A 20090-nucleotide genomic window follows, 5' to 3' on the forward strand; every position below is an offset into this window, starting at 1 on the left:
AATATCATATATCACAATTACAAAAACAACTTTAAAAACACTATATATAAAACTACAGTGGTCAGTCGTCCTATTAAGATGGATCTACATCAACTTCCATCCAGGGTCCTCATTCATCGAAGGCCTGACTCCACAGCCACGTCTTCACCCGTTTCCTAAATGTTAGGATGGATGGGGCGGTTCTGGCCTCCAGAGGGAGAGAGTTCTAAAGTCGCGGGGCCACCACCGAGAAGGCCCTGTCCCTCGTCCCCACCAGGCGCGCTTGCAAGGCCGGTGGGACCGAGAGCAGGGCCTCTCCAGACGATCTTAGTAGTCTTGATAGTACGTAGGGGAGAATACGTTCGGAGAGGTAACGCTCAGCTTTCCTGGACTAAAAATAATTTAATATACCAAATTTTAAATACTGATAGAACAACCTTCAGTTTCGCAACTTGCATAAAACAGTCTATTTATTCTATTCATTCACATCAGAATTAGTGCTTTTGAGTAAAAGTTGAAATATCAGTGGAAAGTTTACTAAATGCAACCGTCAATTGGGGAGGAAAAAGACACAGATAAGCAACATCAGAAGCACATGAGTAAAAAAAAAATGTCAAGAACTTTTGGGGGAAAACAATTTAGGAAGGCATGAATTACAGAGCAAACAACTTTTGAGGAACAAGAAACTAGATGACAAACAAAAGCTTTGCCACAGACATCTCCTTCCATTGCATGGAAGAGGAAATGTTAGTCTAATACTTCACAGTGGCCAACCAGTCCGGAAAGGAGAATTATTTGTGCAGAACCAAAGATACTAGCATCACCACCACCAACAAAAATAGGAATTCTAGTGAAAACAAAATCTCTCTCACCTATCTACGATGCCACAGAGATCTATCTGAAGGTCGCTGAAGTTTCCCATTGAGTTTTGTTGAACAGAAATTAAATCCATTTCACTGTTATCAATTGAAATTTTTTTCATACACCCAAGGAAACCTCCAAATGGATTTTTACATTCTGAGCTGTTGACATGAACAGGACATCCTGGAAAAACAATTTTAAAAAGTAAAATATGAAAAGGTCTAGAAAAAGTGAATTTAAGAACAGACCAAAATGCTTTAATTTCACTCTCTGAGGAAAAAAATGCCATTATAAGTGTTGTATTGAAATAATACAGAAATAGTATTCTATTTCAATACAAAAATAGTACAGAAATAGTACAGAAATAGTATTCTAATGTCATTATCATCACCATTCAGTTGAATAAAAGGAAGTGTCCATTATCTGCTGTACCCAGCACAACCCGCACCATGGGTTTAAAGATCACCCAGAAAAGATTCTGGAAGGGGTGGAATCGTGAAGGAGAGGAAAGAGACTGCATGAGTAGAAATTGTCTAATGTAGTGTTGTACTTCACCCTTAATGAATTTAATTTATGATTTGTTGTTGGTCATGGGGGTTAAGCCACCTGTAACTCCTTTCCTTTTGGGAAGATAAAATTGTAACAGTCACCAGGTGTACCCTTGTCCTAGAGTTTATCATTGCTCTCCTAACACTGGCTAGAGTGTGTACACAAGCTTCCTGCAATCACATCCCCATTCTAGACTCTAAAATCCTTCACATTTTCCTGCCCTAGCCCCAGAAAACCCAAACCAAAAATATAACCAAAATGATCAGCCAAAAATTGTCCAAAACTGAAACATCCTCTCCAGTTTGGATCAGGTACAGCTGGCCAGAATGTGGGTTGATGATGATAGCAACAACCAAAAGTGGAAAAATGAAAACACCCCGTCATGGGAGTAATGGTACAGTTTTCAGTTGAAATGCTCATATACTATACTCCGGTGGTTGCAGTACACAACAACAAAGCATATGAGATGAAGTTCCTGAGGCACTGCCTGACCTTGGCAACCAACACTATCAGAGAGATATTTACATGGTATGGAGTTAGTTTTTTTTTTTTGTAAAATGAAATTTCTAATAAAATAACTCATTTTCAAGACAATATTTATAATTATAACAACACAATATTAGAAATTTATTTTTTCCAGTGGACAGAGGGGGTAATATCTGAACATGAGCAAAATATCCAGATAGCAATAAAATAAACGACTGAAACAAAACAGCAATTAATACAGTGCCCACAAGAAAAGGAAGAAAACCTAGCAGTTAGTTTGTGAACAGCATATGCAAATTGGTATGTTTTCATTTTCTCCACAATACAACCCCTTCCACTGATAAAAATCCTTGGAGCAGACATAAATGCTAATAGGTTGTAAAAAAAAAACCCTCAAATGAAACATTTCCCCATGCACCCTCTGGCCCCTTGGTATTTTTTTTTCTCAAAAGGCAATGCTGCCCAAAGATTGATATTTGGAGACACTACTTTGATTTTAATCAAACAATATTGCCTCCTGGGTGTAGTAGTAGTTAAAGGACTTGTTGTCTCATATTAGCAGACAATAACTTAAGTACACATTCATAATGAAATCTGTTTCAAACTGAACCTTGCCAAAAAAAAAAAAAAAGATTCTAAGGAAAAAATAGATTACCTACCAGATGAATTAACCTAGAAAGAAGGAATGGTGATAATTCACACAGCTTTTTGGATTTAATAGAAATTAAGAAGGGTTGGATATTGTAATCAGTGCTTCTCAAATTGCCTGGTGTGGTGGAGCAACAATATTTTCCCAGTGTACCATATTTGTAAGGGCCCCCTGCTGGCACAGCAGGTTGAACTTGCTGACCGAAAGGTTGGTGGTTCAAATCTGGGGAGTGGGGTGAGCTCCTGCTGTTAGCCCCAGCTTCTGTCAACCTAGCAATTTGAAAACATGCAAATGTGAGTAGATCAATAGGTATGGCTTCTGCGGGAAGGCAATGGCACTCCATGCAGTCATGCTGGCCACATGAACTTGGAAGTGTCTATGGACAACACCAGCCCTTTGGCTTAGAAATGGTCATGAACACCACCCCCTCACCCCCCCCCCCCCCCAGGGTCAGACAGGACTAGTCTTAATGTCAGGGGAAACTTTTACCTGTACCTATCATATTTTTGCCATCTTGTTATTGTATTTATTCGGTATGGTAATGTATAAGTCTAGTAATTTCAGTCAAATAAACCCCCCCCCCCCCTCCAAAAAAACTTAGGTCAACTCATACATAGTAAGCACTGTACTTAATTGTTTGTTTAAAAAAGAATCATACACTTATCTGAGCAGCAAATTATCTGAGTAGAGCGGCAAATTATCTGAGTAGAGCGGCAAAAAGTGAGAAATTGGCTGGTCCTGGAGAACTTTAAAGAAGCACTAGTTTGTCCAGTGCAGTGCCACTTTTGACTTTTTGCAAAGCCTGGGCAAAATAATTGCAACATTGCTGGCACATTGGTGCTTCCCTCAAAGGGGCACCAAGAGAACAGAGGGAACCAGTAGCTCTTCTAGATTCTCCCAGAATGAAGTAAGCTCTGATCTTTCACCACTCTACTCAAGAAGGAAATGGTTCTTCTTCTTCTTTTATTTTTGGAAAGAGTTCATACTGAATTTTAATTTTAAAAGAATGGGGGAAATTCCTTTTCAGTGCCTGTGTAAGTAAATGGTAGTGATGGCTAGCGATGGTTGCCCGCAAGATAATGCTGAATCCTTCCTCTCTTTCAGATTTTCACTAAAAATGCAACTCCTGCAAAAACCTGCCATTCTTTCATTTCCTAGTTTGCCCACTAAGCCCTATCTTTCAAGTTTCCTAGTTTGCCCACTAAGCCCTTCCTGTTCAACCCCACAACCTTTGTCTTGTGGGGTTCCTCAGGGTTCAATACTGTCTCCCATGTTGTTTAACATCTACATGAAGCCGCTGGGCGAGATCATCCGGAGTTTCGGAGTCCGATGTCATCTGTACGCAGATGATGTCCAACTCTGTCACTCCTTCCCACCTGCTACTAAGGAGGCTGTCGAGGTCCTGAACCGGTGCTTGGCCGCTGTGACGTTCTGGATGGGGGCGAACAAATTGAAATTGAATCCAGACAAGACAGAGGTACTCCTGGTTAGTCGCAAGGCCGAACAGGGTATAGGGTTACAGCCTGTGTTAGACGGGGTTGCACTCCCCCTGAAGACGCAGGTTCGCAGTCTGGGTGTGATCCTGGACTCATCGCTGAGCCTGGAACCCCAGGTTTCGGCGGTGACCAGGGGAGCATTCGCACAGTTAAAACTTGTGCGCCAACTGCGACCGTACCTTGGGAAGTCTGACTTGGCCACGGTAGTCCACGCTCTGGTTACATCCCGTCTTGACTACTGCAACGCTCTCTACGTGGGGTTGCCTTTGAAGACAGCCCGGAAGCTCCAATTAGTCCAACGGGCGGCAGCCATGATACTAACAGGAGCGGGGCGCAGGGAGCATACAACTCCTCTGCTGCACCAGCTCCACTGGCTGCCGATCTGCTACCGGGCTCAATTCAAAGTGCTGGCGTTGGCCTTTAAAGCCCTAAACGGTTCTGGCCCAACTTATCTATCCGAACGTATCTCAACCTATCAGCCCACCAGGACCCTAAGATCTTCTGGGGAGTCCCTGCTCTCTATCCCGCCGGCTTCACAAGTGCGGCTGGCGGGAACGAGAGACAGGGCCTTTTCTGTGGTGGCCCCTCGGCTTTGGAACACCCTCCCCATAGAGGTAAGATCAGCCCCCTCGCTGATGGTGTTTCGGAAAAGATTGAAGACATGGATGTTTAAACAAGCATTCGGTTAATCCGTTGCAACGAATTATGATGACTAAAGGACTGGTAATCATGGACAATGAATTTGGATTGCGACTCCAGTTACGAGATGCATTGGATGGTTATTGGTGGCCCAATAATTTGTATTGTATATGTGTTTTATGCTTTTAAACTGAATATTGTTGTTTTTTAAGTGTTGTAAACCGCAATGAGTCGCCGATTTAGGCTGAGATATTAGCGGTATACAAGCGCATAAATAAATAAATAAATAAATAAATAAATAAATAAACCTGAAACAAAAATCCATTTGTACCTCCACAAACTTCCTCAATCTTGATCTTGTCTTTCTATGTTGAGACACTGCATTATAAATATTGTCGACTACCATAGGATGGAGCAAGAATAGAAAAAGCAACACCTTATTTTATTAACAGCAACAACTGTTGTTTCCTCAAAAAACAAAAAACAAAAACAAAACCCAGAGCTTTTGGACTGAAACCATGGAATATTGTAACTGGGATAATGTTTTGAAATAAATAATATTGTAAGAAATAAATATTGAGATCCTTACCAGCATGAAACCATGTGATACAGGCCCGTAGCCAGGATTTCGTTTCGGGGGGGGGGGGGGGGCTGAATTTTTTTTCAGGGGGGGTTTCAGGGGGGGGCTGAGTTTCGGGGGGGGGCTGAGTCTGAGTGAAAGAGGGTCTACCCTAGCAAACCTTTTGTATCATTACCCCAATACCCCCATGCATATGGGATATATTGAGTATGGTGATCAGATCATGATATGAATAAACATAACAGTTTAAATAATGCACCAATAAGGCCTTTTCGCGAACCACCATGAACATTTCGGGGGGGGGGGGTGAAGCCCCCCGAGCCCCCCCCCCCTGGCTACATGCCTGATGTGATACATTTCTGTGGTCATTCTGTGGTCTCACCAGCCTCTCTGATATGTAGTGATGCTCTGCCATCTTTCTGCATATCAGAGCTTCTGCAGTTGCTATCAAATTTCAGAAGCAGCTTCAGCAGTGACACCAAAGAGGGACAATTCCCCCACCCCACAAGGCTTTTGAAGAGCTATGGAACCCATCTTCAACTCTAAACAGTTATTCATTCCTACTTTAGATGGATAAAGCTGTATGGCACTGAAAACCTTAATATTCTGGAAATAATACGATGTGGAAATTATATTAAATGCTATTGTATTCTTTTTTTATGCCAAACCGTTGCTATTTTCAAATATTCACACAATTATTTTGACAGTGTCCGTGCAGGTCACATGCATACTTCTTTTTGAAAAACTTCTGAAATGTGCATAGGAATTGGCCAGTATTGCCTGGAATTAAATATTACACATTACTTTTTAGTCCCTTGCTTTAGTGCTGCTATATCCTATCTAGCCATTGCAAGATATTGTATGGGTACTTTGCTATAAATTCTCTTTTACTTCTGACTAAATTAGAACCATTGAATCTATTCAAGTTATTTTATATGTGGTTTCACCTTGGAACAATTGATTGAATGAATCTGCCTCAGTTAGGAGTAACCAGTAGGATACCAGTCATATCACAACACAAAATGTTTGGACCCAATCTGAATAGCACACTTAAAATTCACTGAAGAAACTGTTATATCTAATGAACCCAAAAGGAATAATCTACTATGCCCTTAATGCTAATTGCTAGCGACATTTAAACTCGATGTAAAGGTCTGGGGTTAGGGGTAAGTCAGGTGATGCGGGGAATGGGGTGATGGGTTCCCCATGTCCCCCTCTTGGCATTGATGGATTCACCATGATCCATAGAAATTCTTGTGATGAGGTCTTTGGACTTGGAGATTAGGAAGAACTTCTTGACTGTCAGAGCTTTTTAGCAGTGGAACTCTCTGCCTCAGAATGTGGTGGAAGCTCCTTTCTTGCAGGCTTTTATAAACAGAAGCCTGATGGCCATCCATCAGGAGTACTTTGTGTTTTTCCTGTATGGCAGGGTGTTGGACCAGATGGCCCATGTGGTGTCTTCCAATTCTTTGATTCCATGACTATATGTGTCAGAATAAGGCCGATATGCCTCACTGACTTTACAAAGGATGCACTCAAAGATGTTGCTGAAAGCTATTTCCTGACCTCATATAGATTTACATCATATAGATTTATATTCAAAACTAAATTGAAATTGTCAGTTTTATGGGGAACATAGACTGTAGCTATGTTTAGACCTTAACTTTTTAAAATCTAGTTTGCTCTATAGAATAAAAACGTATGTGCCAGGATCCTTTTGGTAATGAATCAATCATTCCACTATTTTGTCTGATTTCTGACCAGCATGTTATATCTATCCATGTTGAAATGAAATACATTATTTTATATGAATAGTGGATTTTAATGTATTTTGCTTTTCTTGCATTTGCATTTTTTTCAAAAACACAAAGCCTGTGCTACGGTACTTTCACTGTTGGTTTCATGAGTATGCATTTCAACTAAAAAACTCAATACTAACCAAAACCAAATCAATTTCCACAAAACCTTGCTGTTTATAAGGCAACAGCTCAAATGTCTTGGGAAATATATCAATTCAGATAATGCATAGAATTAGCACGTGAAGGAATGGGAGTCAAATGTTGTTCTTCTCAGTGTTAAAGTGATGTCCCCTAAGATGAGATAATGGATGTTATCCAGCTGTATCTAAGCACATCCAGTTGAATGTGAATAGAAGCCCTCTTCAGATCTTCACATAAAATGCGTGAACATCTAAAGCTTCCTCCCACAGGGATGGGGACCTCAAAGGGACTTTGAACATATGAAGAGATGTTTGTATTCTCTTGTGAATATTGTGAGCTCAGGTTACTAGGGTGGAGAGTGCACCCTGTTAGTACTTCAAAAGCTTCACACGGACATGATTTGACCACAAATTAGAATGAGGATACAAGGGGAATTTGTGGACTTCCAGAAACCTCTTTCCTCTTTCCATAATCATTTATATGAATAGTATGGTTGAGATTTCATGAACCAAATGCTACTTTGATCACAAAGCTTTTCTACAAGGAATAGTAGCCATGGGTAAATAATTCACTTTTCATTTTTTTTCTGGCAGATATTGGCTGACAGAGGCTGAGGCTGATGTGCTGCTCTCAGCTGCCTACATCTTTCCAACAGTTATACCAACAGAATATAGAACAGCAAGACTAGTTCTGATTGTCAAACCTCTCTTCCACAGAAACACACTTTAGCTATCCCTACTGAACAACACTGATGATATGTTCAGTGCAATCATGCTAGTAATTCAATCATTGAATTTGCACCTGATGATCTTTACTTGGGTAGATTTTCATAGCTGTCCTAGCAGCCATGCTTCACCTATGTTTATACAACCACAAAGTATTATGTATTCATAACAAGTTTTATTTACTTTTCTTACTGACTTTATATAAATCTACCAAACACTTTTTATCTATTGCTGACTTTTCAGCTTGTTTGTTTGTTTTGAGTCAGAGCTTAAAAGTTTCTCTTTTTTCTCTTCATGGCTAATCCATGATTAAAGCAGATTGTTCTCCTGCCCCTGGATCCCAAGGCTAAGAGACAATTTTTTTGTATTAAATTTTCTTATAAGTACTCATCAAATACTTATTCTCAACGCAGAAGCCATCCTGTGCAAAATACTAAAATAAAATACACACATACAATCATCCCACTCCTGCCGAATAATTCCTGAACTGTGAGAAATCACAATGGACCTAAGTTTTTTTATTGAGATTTCTTGATATTTATTCATTTATTTATTTACTGTATTTTTACCCTGCTCTATCTCACTCTGAGGGGACTCAGGGCAACTTCCAATTTTGGCAATTATTCAATGCCACAATTACACAAAACAACAATACATAACACAATTGAACTGTTAAATCAGGTAACATATAAAATAATTGAAACAATTAAAACATGTTAAGACATAACACCAATCCTGTAGTCATCGTTTAGCTGCTTCATATATCGGTACCATGAGAGTATATTGCACCAAGTCTGATAGTGGAGAAACCACATTTGTTTTTCAAAAATTGGTGAATACTACTTTCATCCTTGCTCTGTGTGTGTGCTGACAGCAATATGCCTTGATTGCAAATTGCAACCATTCCTACCTAATTGAAGATGGCATGTGTTTGGCAAAGTGGAAGACAGCAAGAAAAGAGTGAGGTCACAGGACAGACATATTGATTGAATCTTAGCAAACTTAGGCTACAGCTCTAAGTTTGAAAGACCCGAGCTGGGCACTTAGGTAGGGCTCTTGAAGACTTTTTCTCTGTTGTCTTGGAGACTAGGACACAGAACAATTACTTCAAACTACAGGAAAGGAGATTCCACTTGAACATTAGGAAGAACTTCTTGAATGTGAGAGCTGTTCAGCAGTAGAACTCTCTGCTCTGGAGTGTGGTGGAGGCTCCTTCTTTGGATGCTTTTAAACAGAGGCTGGATGGCCATCTGTCAGGGGTGCTTTGAATGAGAATTTCCTGCTTCTTGGCAAGGGGTTGGACTGGATGGCCCATGAGGTTTCTTCCAGCTCTATGATTCTATGACTTCTCATATATAGGGTCGCCATAAGTCAAGGAAGCTTTAACGGCAAATAACAGAAACAACACAGGGGGGAATTTCTCATACAATTTCTCCAGATTCAACTGCATTTGTTACCCACCCTTGTTGTGAAACTTTAAGTGGTTTTGCCAATTTCTTCTCCTGAAATATAGCTTACATTATTTGTTGGTGATCTCACATGCACATACAAACCAGAGATGATCCTAGTTGGCTTTCTGGATAATATGGGATCTTTTGCCTTTGGAGTATTTAGACACTTCTGTTTAAGTACTGAAGTACAAATTCAGGAAATCTGTTTCTTGTGAAAACATATGATCCTCACTTTCCTTCCATAAACGTTATGCATTATGACTGGGGATGTGTAGGAATCCACTTCATCAGATTTTTTGTTTCAGTTTTGTTCAAATATGAACTGCCAAGAAATGAGTATGGACCAAAAATATTTTACATTCAGAACTATACACATTCCAAAACAAGTATGTTAGATCCTTTAGCTCAGATGAGGAGAAACATTTCATTTTCTGTTGATAGCTGCATTAGCTTAGAGATGTTGTTTTTCAAAGGGCATATGTGGCTATGGTAAGCGGTGGGGTCCGGCTCAAAAATCAGAAGGATCACACATCTTCCTGAAATCTTCTTGTGCCCTCTTTCCCCATCTCTTGCTTCTCACAAAAAGAAGAGTGCTGTGGTAGGTACACAGGATTTCTGCTAAGCAGCTTAAATGATTCTTTTCAAAGAACAAACTGGTCTAAGGATTATATAGAGTCCTAATGCCACAAGTTGCCCACCCGCTGATTTACCAAATTGACTAAGGTTTAAACCATGGATGTTATATAAAGAAACACCTGCATCTACATCTGCTTATCCCTTCCATCAAGAAATAAAATGTTTGGCATCAGAGGCACAGCAAAGTATTCAAGATAATGTGTACCCACAGTAAACCTGATGTTCTTCTTTGATTTTGAAAGTGCTCACCATTGATATTTAAGGGATAGTATTAAATGTGTCACCTTAGAAAAGATGCAAATGTTGATACTTAAGGGATAGTATTAAATGTGTCACCTTAGAAAAGATGCAAATGTTCTAGTCAAACAAGGACAGAAGATATGTGAGCATTATTTCCATTTTTTTTCTTGTTGTCAAGAGCTGAACTCATCTCAAATATGTTAACGGGCTCCTAAATCAATGGGCCAGTGAATCCAGAAACCTCTGAAATATAACAGAGAGCCCTTTAAGATAGGCCCTATGTACCAGGATCTGATCCTAGACTTTCTGCTTTAAACTTGATAGTATGAGTCCAATCTGGGATATACAGAAAACCTGGGATCAGACCTTGGCATATAGGGCCTCTTTGGAAGGGCACAGAGTTACCAAGGTGCTGAAAATAAAATCAGCACCCTTGGTAGAGTGGTCTAAAACCTGAAATTAATTAGGTATGCTAATACCACCATTAATGCTCTGATTAGTAGAGTCAATACTTTCTCATTTAAGTGCTGATGTTTTGGGTGGTTTGAAAAGGGGTGAAGGATAAGTAAATTGATTTTTCTTCTCTTTATGCTGACCACATCACATGGACAAAATTGCCTGTACTATGAGAGTCAGACCTCACTTCAGGCACAGAGCCTGCCAATCCAATAACACAATGTAGACCTACTCCCTGCGGGGCTCTGTGCCTAAAGTGAGGCAGGGCTGGGAACCCAGTGCCTTTTATTGCTTGCATCACCCCTTATATAATCCCACAGGGGAAGTGTTACCACCCAACTTCCCCCCATTCTTCTCTATGGAACACAGGAAACCTCCCATGTTCCTCATACCCCATTCTGGAGTCACCATGAATTCCCCTGCTATCACCTGGCTTATTGACCTCAATGTGAGAATGTCATAAGTACTTCTATTAATTGCAAATGCATATTCTACTCAGGACAATGTTGTAATGTCTTAAGAAAATAGGCAGTAAAACCAACAAATTTATTTTAAAAAGCTGGCTTATTGCTATTATTTCACAATAATGCTTCTCTCAACATCAATCAGGGATGGTGGGATTGCCTAAATGGGGCCACTATAGCTATTACTCAATAAAGTGCTTTGTTTTTAATTATGTAAAATGCAGTGGAATCCTCATTACACAGTCAGGCCATGCAAACGCTGTCACACTAAAGTCAACAATGAAACTAGAGCTGATTTCATGACTCCTGCGCTGAGCCCAGAATTTCAGAAAATGCTAATAGCTAGTGTTGGAATCGAAGGTGAACAGAATTAATTTAGGAAATGTCACTCATGCCATGATACTCAAACTAATCTTCTGAAACCAAACATCATTAATGCAGTTTCAGAAGTCAGGCCCCAAAGCAGCAAGTCTTAGCTACAAACAAAATTGTGTCTCACCTCCAAAGTAATAAGTGTCTCCTGAAAGCATCTGCATGGGTATTGAAGCATGAGAGGAAGAAGTTACATCATTATCTACCACCAAACTTACACGGTTCTTTTTAGCGAACAAAGAAACAGAATGCCACTGTCCGTTATGCAACTCAGCTCCTAGGAGGAAAAAATAAAAGAAAATACATTTCAAGCCATATTACTGACAAAATCATACATTTATGTGTGTGTGTCATCGTTTTTTAAAAACATCCAGCTTGGTAATTTTTCTTTAACCTTTATCACTTTTGAGAAATTGAGAGGAATTAGATGGAATTAAACTTCCACTTTCCCTATATTCCCTCCTCATTGCCTCTCTCCTTTTTTGCTTTCTGTTCTCCCCTCTCCTTTTTATTAATATATATGAGGTGGGGATAGAAACAATGGGTGGAATATACAGCATGCTTCTGCCTAAGCTCCTGTAAGGAATGTGAGTATCAGAGGGTTAACCAAAATAGAAAAGCCTAATACAAGGAGATGAAACAATTCACCAGGCACAGGGCTGAATTAATGGCTGGAAATGAATATGTCAGCCCAACTTGAATAGTAAAATCAATATGTTCCTGTGATTTCTTTTGGGCCTACTCATCGAGAAAGATTCCTGATTGAATAGGAAGTGAGCTTATCACTAGAGGAGCATAGATACCTTGCAGTAAAGCAATCTACTTTGGAGTGGGATTGGGGGGTATCACAGAAAGAGACCAAAGCTTTGTTTGCATAATCTCTGCTGCATTTGAAACATGACAACTTTTTAGATTAAAACATAATGTCTCACCCTCTCAACATAACAAAATAAGAAATAACAAAACAAGTAATGAACCATTGCTACTGTATTTAAAGTTTTACATAGTGTTACTGCAGCTTTTTTCATGGTTTTTTATTTTAAAATTTGATATTTCTCAAAAAGAACAACAATACAATTTACACACACACACACATAAACAAATGCAATATTTCTTAACATCCATACAGTGATTGTACCTCACTATGCCATTCCTAACTGCCACCCATCCCGTTGTGATGACTTTCCATCCTTTGGGTTAGAGACAATAATGTACAGTTCTGTTCTTCCTTCCTATTACACTATTTTTCCATTCTTCCTTCTAGCATGATTATTATTTTAAAATGCCATACAAAGATTTAAACAGATTAGATGATAAAGCCTTCTATAAAAATCTTCCTTCCTTCCTTCCTTCCTTCCTTCCTTCCTTCCTTCCTTTCTTTCTTTCCTTCTACAAAATTTAGAAATGATTTCCCAGTCCTTGATAAAGTTTTTTGGGTGTTTTTTTTCTTTATTCATCATTGCCAATTTATAAATTTCTGCTACTCTAAAAATTTTTTACAATCCATTTGTCTATAGTTGAAAGGTCTGACTTCTTTCAGTGTTGTGCATATAGCATCTGTACTGCAATCAGCATGTAGTGTAGTTCTTTATAGTTTAGTGATTTTGTTTATTTGGCATTTCACGTAAAAATAGTTCTTGCAGCTTTAATAATGAGAGATGGATCCCTTGCACACTACAGACTTGTAGCACTATAATTGTGGAGTTTTTTTCGAAAAGGTACTGAATCAAAAAAAGAAAGAAAGACAAGTTATAGGTGGCATCACATTTTTGGCCAAGAGTAGAATATTGTGTACACATCAAAATGTATCAAACGATTTGGTACAGAACTTGAAAAATTGCATTTTACAGCAAAAGGATGCATATCCTCAGCACTTTTTGTTCAGATGGATTTGGTACCTTTGGAAAACAAGCTCCACAATTCTTTTTTAGCTTTCAGAGCTGACTCAAATTGGAATATGGTATTTGTAGTTTGGTAAGATGCTAGAGCTCTTGGGTGAGAGTTTTAAATACCCTTTCTTATACTGAAAAACTGAGATCAAATAGGATATTGCTGTGGCAGTAAAAGTGGAATTGGGCCATTGCAATTGTGTGGTGTGAAATGGCCCTTAGTTAAAGCTTAAACAAACTGTGCTGTAGGATTGTCACTCTATTTATACATAAAATGGGTTCAGACTAGGTACTGCCTATAAATGAGGGCTGACGCCTGTTGTGTGTCAGAAAAGACTTGTCCGCCGAAATTAATACTTTTTGTCATGTTTCTAATGTGTTACAAGAAAAATAAAATAAGACTGAGACCTAGGCACAAATATTCAAAATCCAAATAGCTTGAAACATTTGCAATATAAACACCTTTTTGAGAAGACTAGATTTTTCTACATTAAGAGAAGTGCAGAAAAATATGCCAGTTATGGGAAATGCATAATGAAAATTCATATATTTTCAGTGTAGGAATTTGTGTTTGTGTTTTTTTTTAAAAAAAAAAAATCTTGCAACAAAGAGTTGGATGGTGATACAGGAAAAAATTGAGAAATACAACAAAAACCAAGACTCGGTTTTTTCACATGTCTATTTCTATGCAGGCTTCAAAATTGATTGTATATATGTTACTCAGTTTATCCAATGTCTAGTTCATATCTGACATACTTTGGATATTAGTCATTTTTCTTTGACTTCATTTAACAGCAGTTCAGAACAACATATTTTTCAAAGTGTTTTATAAGGATCAAACAACAGAAAACACAATCACAGCCAGACAAGGCAAAAAAATACTTACAGAATTGTCTGAACAAAGAATGCTTTGATTTTTTTTTAAAAAAATGAAGTTTTGGATACAAGAGAATGCAAAAAAAAATTAACAGAAGACAGGGGCAAAGGGGCACCAAATAAAATGAAAAATTTGATTGCTTGCTTTAAGCTAGGAACCTTTGCCCTAACAATCTTGAAAATTTATTGATTGTGTTGTGCATATTTTTAGTAGGGGGTGGGGGAGGTACTCAAATTCTTTTGGTTTAATATACTATCTTAATGACATTCCATGTCCATCCTAGCTCAAAAATGCCAGGAAATTATGCCTGTTCCTGTAAACCTAAGACATGCTATTTTGAAAATCTGAATATGGTAGAGTATCCTATGCCATACTTAGTTCTGTACTTCATACTGTACTTCATACTTTTCTTATAGTTGAATGGCTATCAGTTGCAATGTCAGAGATTTATACCCAACTTAGTTTGTTCACTCAAAAAAACATATGAATTCTGTGCAAGAAAAGCTTAATCAACAACTTACAGAGTCAAATCCAACCAACATACTATTGCCATATCACAGCAGCAGAGGGAGGCAAGATTTGCCATTAACCTACATGTACTAATATAATTTTGTTATGGTATCTAATAGGCTTGTGCACATATGTGTTTGGATGTTTGCATTCAGCTTGTTCAAAGGCCTGTAATGGAATGGGCTCTGCCACCATTTTTATACCGGCCGCAACAGAACAGTTTTGGTTTCTTTCGGTTACATGTTTGTGTCCAGGGAGGGAGGCAGCCACTAGAAGAAAAAAGATCCCAGGAAGCGAGGTTTCTCAAGCCTTTATTGAACTCAGGTCTCCTCTACAGATAGAAAGGAAAGGATCGCAGGAAGCAAAGTTTCTCAAACCCTTTATTAAACCCAGATCTCCTCTACAGACAGAAGGGAAAGGATCAGAGAGAGAGTGGTATCTTGACTCTGATGCTTTAACCTAGGTCTTAATGAAGGCTATAAAGACAAACCTTGCCTAAAATGATGGGAAGGGGAGAATGTGAAGTGCCCTCCCCCAATAATGTGCTGGATAGAAAATGAATCTTTTGGCTTCCTGGATCAAAAATGGATTTCTGTCCTCCTGAGTTCAGGAGGCTCCCAAAAAAATGGATTGGAACCCCCCACTGAAATCTGGAATACTGAAACTGATTGCAGATTACCTGGATTGCACAAGCCTAGTATTGAATCTCTCTCTAGAAGAGTTAGATTCATGTCCATAATGATTTCCTTATAGCAAGGAGTACTATAATGAGAGTTTCTGCTTGTGCATCTCTGTGTGTTTATCTGCATGTGCTTGACTATGGGTTTTTGCTTCCTGTATGTTGTGCATCTGTGGGTGTGTTGGTTTCCATGTTGACCAGGGTGATTGAAAACCAACTCCCTGACTTCCAACTTGGCTGTATGCAGCTCAAGTGAAGGAAGCTGGCAAATTGAAGGCATCTGGGATTTATATCTTGGGTCTTTAGTCAGGAAATTGTGGGCTGTAATTGTATGGCCTAGCATCATGAATTGGTTGTTCCACACTTGGAGTTGAGGAAGAGCTCAAATCCCCCTCTGGTCTCAGTTAAATACCACATTTTGAGGTTTCACTGCAGTTCAGAATGTACATGTAATTAGTAAATGTGGCCCTACTTTATCCCATCATCTATGATCTATCTCTTTCTTTTAAGTGTCTGTACACTAAGCAATAGAGACAACCGAACTTGCCATTTTCTGGTAGTAATAATAGGATGTGATTGAACCTCTCCAGTCTTAACACATTCCTACAGACCTATAATTAGTGATGGCACAAATAGCCACCAATATATTGTGTGAATGTCTTTGATAATCCTTACTAAGCACATGTTTAGGGTCAATGTAAAAAGTTTCAGAAAACAATAAATGATTTCATAAAGGAAATAACTTGCTTCGTTATTTGTCACATAATGATGTTTGAGTTCACAGTATGATTTATCACAATATTGTTTTAATGGCTAAGGGGTCATCACTGTAAGTTCAGGGCTAAACAAATTACACTACTATGGGAAAAGTTTGTATAACAACTAGAAAAAATATTCATCAGTTTAGCCTGCTTCTTTCAATGGAATGCAAAACCCCATACTGTGTTGTTGTGGTTGAGGCAGATTAATGAAAAATTTAAGCCACACATTAATGTAATAATCATATATTAACACAAGAAAAAATACAAATTATATTATATTTCACAATTACATTCAATTACATTATTACAGACACACTATTACTGGTATACCAATGAATAAAAATACAAGAGATTGTTAGTCAGTATTTTCCAGTTCTCTATACACTTGGTGTCTACTTCTATCCATACACTTCTATATTGCCATTCAGTCACATTAAAATATCAAATATTTCTAGATATGCTTCACCTTGAAATTTCAACAAAATTACATTATCTCACCATGAGTTTACAAAGAGAACATACAAACTGACACAATTAGCAACAAAACTGCATGCTTGTATTGCTTATTTGTCTAACTTCTTACTTTAAATTTCAATGGGACCACTAACATACCAGAATTCCCCATTCATTTCCATATTAAGTCTCCAGAACTTGCTTAGAAGCCTTAATAATGCCAAGGACATAGCATAAGTCACTAGTATATTTTGACCACTATCACCATCTTTTGAAACATATCATGAACAATTGGTGAAACCGGTTGCCCTTTAAACAGAAAGTTTTGCTTTCTGGTAAGTTAATCATTCATGTATTAATATGTGCTATCTTTTCTGTTTTCCTGTGATCATATTATAAATCTTTGGCAATGAAGTCTCAGAACTGCAATCAGAATTTGCTCTGATTTAATTATCACATGTTGTATGTGTGAAAGCCAGGCCATAAGTCTCTGCCTGTAGGGGAACAAACTTGCTCAACCATCCATAATTTAATTACTCCATCTCCAGTTACAGCCTTGATTTGCTCCAATGAATGTAGCTACAATAAACGCTTTAAACATACAAGGGGAGGGGGAAAGTTCACTGTATGGTTTCATTAGATAACTTTCTGCTGAGGATAGCAGGAGTAGTATTGAAATATTTAATATTCTGCAATTGCAGAGGCAAACATAAACCTACATTTACAATCATACAGGATTTCTACCTGAGCCCTATTATAGAATACCATAAATTCTGGTTTAACATCGCATTTTGATTTTTGTTGGAAAACATTTTACAGATTTTGATTTGCATTTGTAGTTCAGGAGTTTGTCAGAAAGCATGCCAGGAAGTTAGTTAGAAATGACAGCACATTCCAGAAACCTGTTAAAAGAGGCACTGAACTAAGATGTTGTCATTAACATGCATGTAATTGCGCTGTGATTTAAACTTCTCTAGAGGAAGTCAGATACATCACAGTAAACTGCACATCAATGACACTCTTACCATGGAATTAACATTTTCAGAGAGCGAGCCAAGGGAAAACGGTTAGTCATAAATTGGCACAGTCCCTGCAGTATTTATTTGAGCTGCTTAGCACACATTGTAGTTGAGCCTGCTGCTACTAAAATCAATGCCAGAGCCTCTGTTCTAGAATGAACACTTTATGATCATCAACATCATATTGGATTGCTGCTAGCAACCAGTCCATTTTTTTCATATCTTATATTCTTGGCACCTTCCATTATGGGGGCTAGCAAATAATTGTTGAGTTGTGGAAACACAGTGAAAACTCAGACTTTTATCCAATTGTTCTTTAAAAAAAAAAAAAGCTCATCTGAACATTTGGCTATGCATCCTTGAAGACATCTAGAGGCAAGTAATATTTCTCATAAGGCAGGTAGTATGCTCTCAGTACAATTGCCTGGAGAACGCAAGTTATTTGACTCACTGTTTATGGACATCATACCCATATCAGTTTGATGTTTGATCTCACCCAGCATAGCACTGCTCATATTCTTATAACTATCTATAAGAGCACACAGCTGGTATTCCAAATGCAAATCAATGAATACATATACACTGAGTTTACCTCATACTTGTGTACACTATGAATTCAGCTTCTCTCTCAGTCATTACCAAACGAACCAACCATGTGTTTATAAACTGAAGCATTCAATGAAAAGCAGCACCATACATAGATTAATTGAAGGTATAATCTTAAGAGGCGCATGTCAACACATGTTCTGTGTACATCTACACCATAGAATTAATACAGATTGACACCACTTGAGCTGTCACAGAATCATGGGATTTGTAGTTCTATTAACTCTTTAGCCTTTGCTAAAATACTGCTGGTGCATCATCAAAATACAGCTTCCATGATTCCATAATAGTGAACCAGGGCAGCTAAAGTGGTGCCAAACTGCATTAATTCAACAGTGTAGATCAGTGGTTCTCAGCCTGTGGGTCCCCGGGTGTTTTGGCCTACAACTCCCAGAAATTCCAGCCAGTTTACCAGCTGTTAGGATTTCTGGGAGTTGAAGGCTGAAACATCTGGGGACCCACAAGTTGAGAACGACTGGTTTAGATGCACCCTCCATCTCCAACAATTAACAAACTACCCCAGATTATATAAACACGCATTTCACACACACTCCCACAGACTATAGTACACTGGAAGTGCTGGATGCAAATATATTGGCAATAATTCAAGGCTGTCAAAAATGAGATGCTTTGACAGGTTTATATACTGAATACTTATAGAAATATGGAAAAAAAAAACCTGCAGTAAAATCAGATATACCAGGCTAATTAGGTATATTTTGCCTGTTTTTGCAACAAAAGAAAAACAGACAAAATGCCTTTATACTTCTGAATTACACATCACAGTGATTTTCATGAGAAAATTTTTACATCATTATTATTTTTCATTACATTTTCTGTTTACCTGCTGTAAGGTCACTCTGTACCTTTCCTGGTTTATAGAAGCTCACTTTAACTTTCCCATCACTTAGATACATGAGGAGGCCACCTGAAGTCTGGTATAATTTACTTGACAGCAAGAGACCTTCATTGTTCCAGGTCCGAAACTGAAAGCTGATCGACACTTCATCTTGCCCTGATGTACCTGGCAATGCTAGATAGCTGTTGGGGTTCAAAAATGTGACAGGAACAATTGGAGGCTCTGAACAGGAGAAAGATATATTGCCCTAGAAATAAACAAATTAAGAAAAACATTAGCTAAATGCAGAAATAAATTTATCCAAAGTAGCTTGTTTAAAGGAAAATTAACCATTATAGATAATGTTTGCATTACAAATATTATTTCCAAAAACAGGTGGGTTCCTGTGTGCTGCCAGAGACTGCCACAACACACGGGGTGAGGGGAGAGGGATATAGGATAGCAGCAGGGACAGTTGCAGCTGGTTCCTTTTTGGAACTGGCCCACTGACCCTATGTTATTTTGCACACACCCAAAAACTGAGAGTTCCAGATGGGAACTGGTTCATAAAGGACTGGATGTGGACAAATAGACTGAGGCTTAATCCAGACAAGGGGGAGGTGGAACCTGAGACTGTGATCATAACCTGTTATCTCTTAATTTGAGTAGTGTAATGTGTTGTATATGCCCTTAGTAAATGCCCTGAAGCTGCCACTGGTATCAGGTGTGTATTTTAGAGACTATCCTGACTAGTAGTAATATTACTGCTCCTACTTCTAATATACAAGAAGAGGAGGTAGAAGGGAGGAGGATAATGAGAATTTCTCAAAGGCATAGCACAAATCCACTAGTGTCTTGCAGACCCTACTAATATTTTAAAGGATCTATTTAAACAAATTATAGAAATTTATAGAAAGCATCACCAGGAAAATGTT

General features: G+C 38.4%; 1 protein-coding gene across 2 annotated transcripts in view; it reads right to left on the bottom strand.

Annotated features, from left to right (window-relative positions):
• CNTNAP4 (contactin associated protein family member 4) overlaps positions 1 to 20090 on the bottom strand; it is a 330423-nt gene that overhangs the window by 92375 nt on the left and 217958 nt on the right. For both annotated transcript variants that reach the window (XM_060762046.2, XM_060762045.2), the window contains exons 8-10: positions 19162 to 19423; positions 11651 to 11800; positions 852 to 1023 (exon numbers count right to left, since the gene is read on the bottom strand). In XM_060762046.2, coding sequence (XP_060618029.2) covers positions 852 to 1023; positions 11651 to 11800; positions 19162 to 19423 — 584 coding nt within the window. The remainder of the gene's footprint in view (positions 1 to 851; positions 1024 to 11650; positions 11801 to 19161; positions 19424 to 20090) is intronic.

Source organism: Anolis sagrei, chromosome 2, assembly GCF_037176765.1.
Source record: "Anolis sagrei isolate rAnoSag1 chromosome 2, rAnoSag1.mat, whole genome shotgun sequence".
Lineage (NCBI taxonomy): Eukaryota > Metazoa > Chordata > Lepidosauria > Squamata > Dactyloidae > Anolis > Anolis sagrei.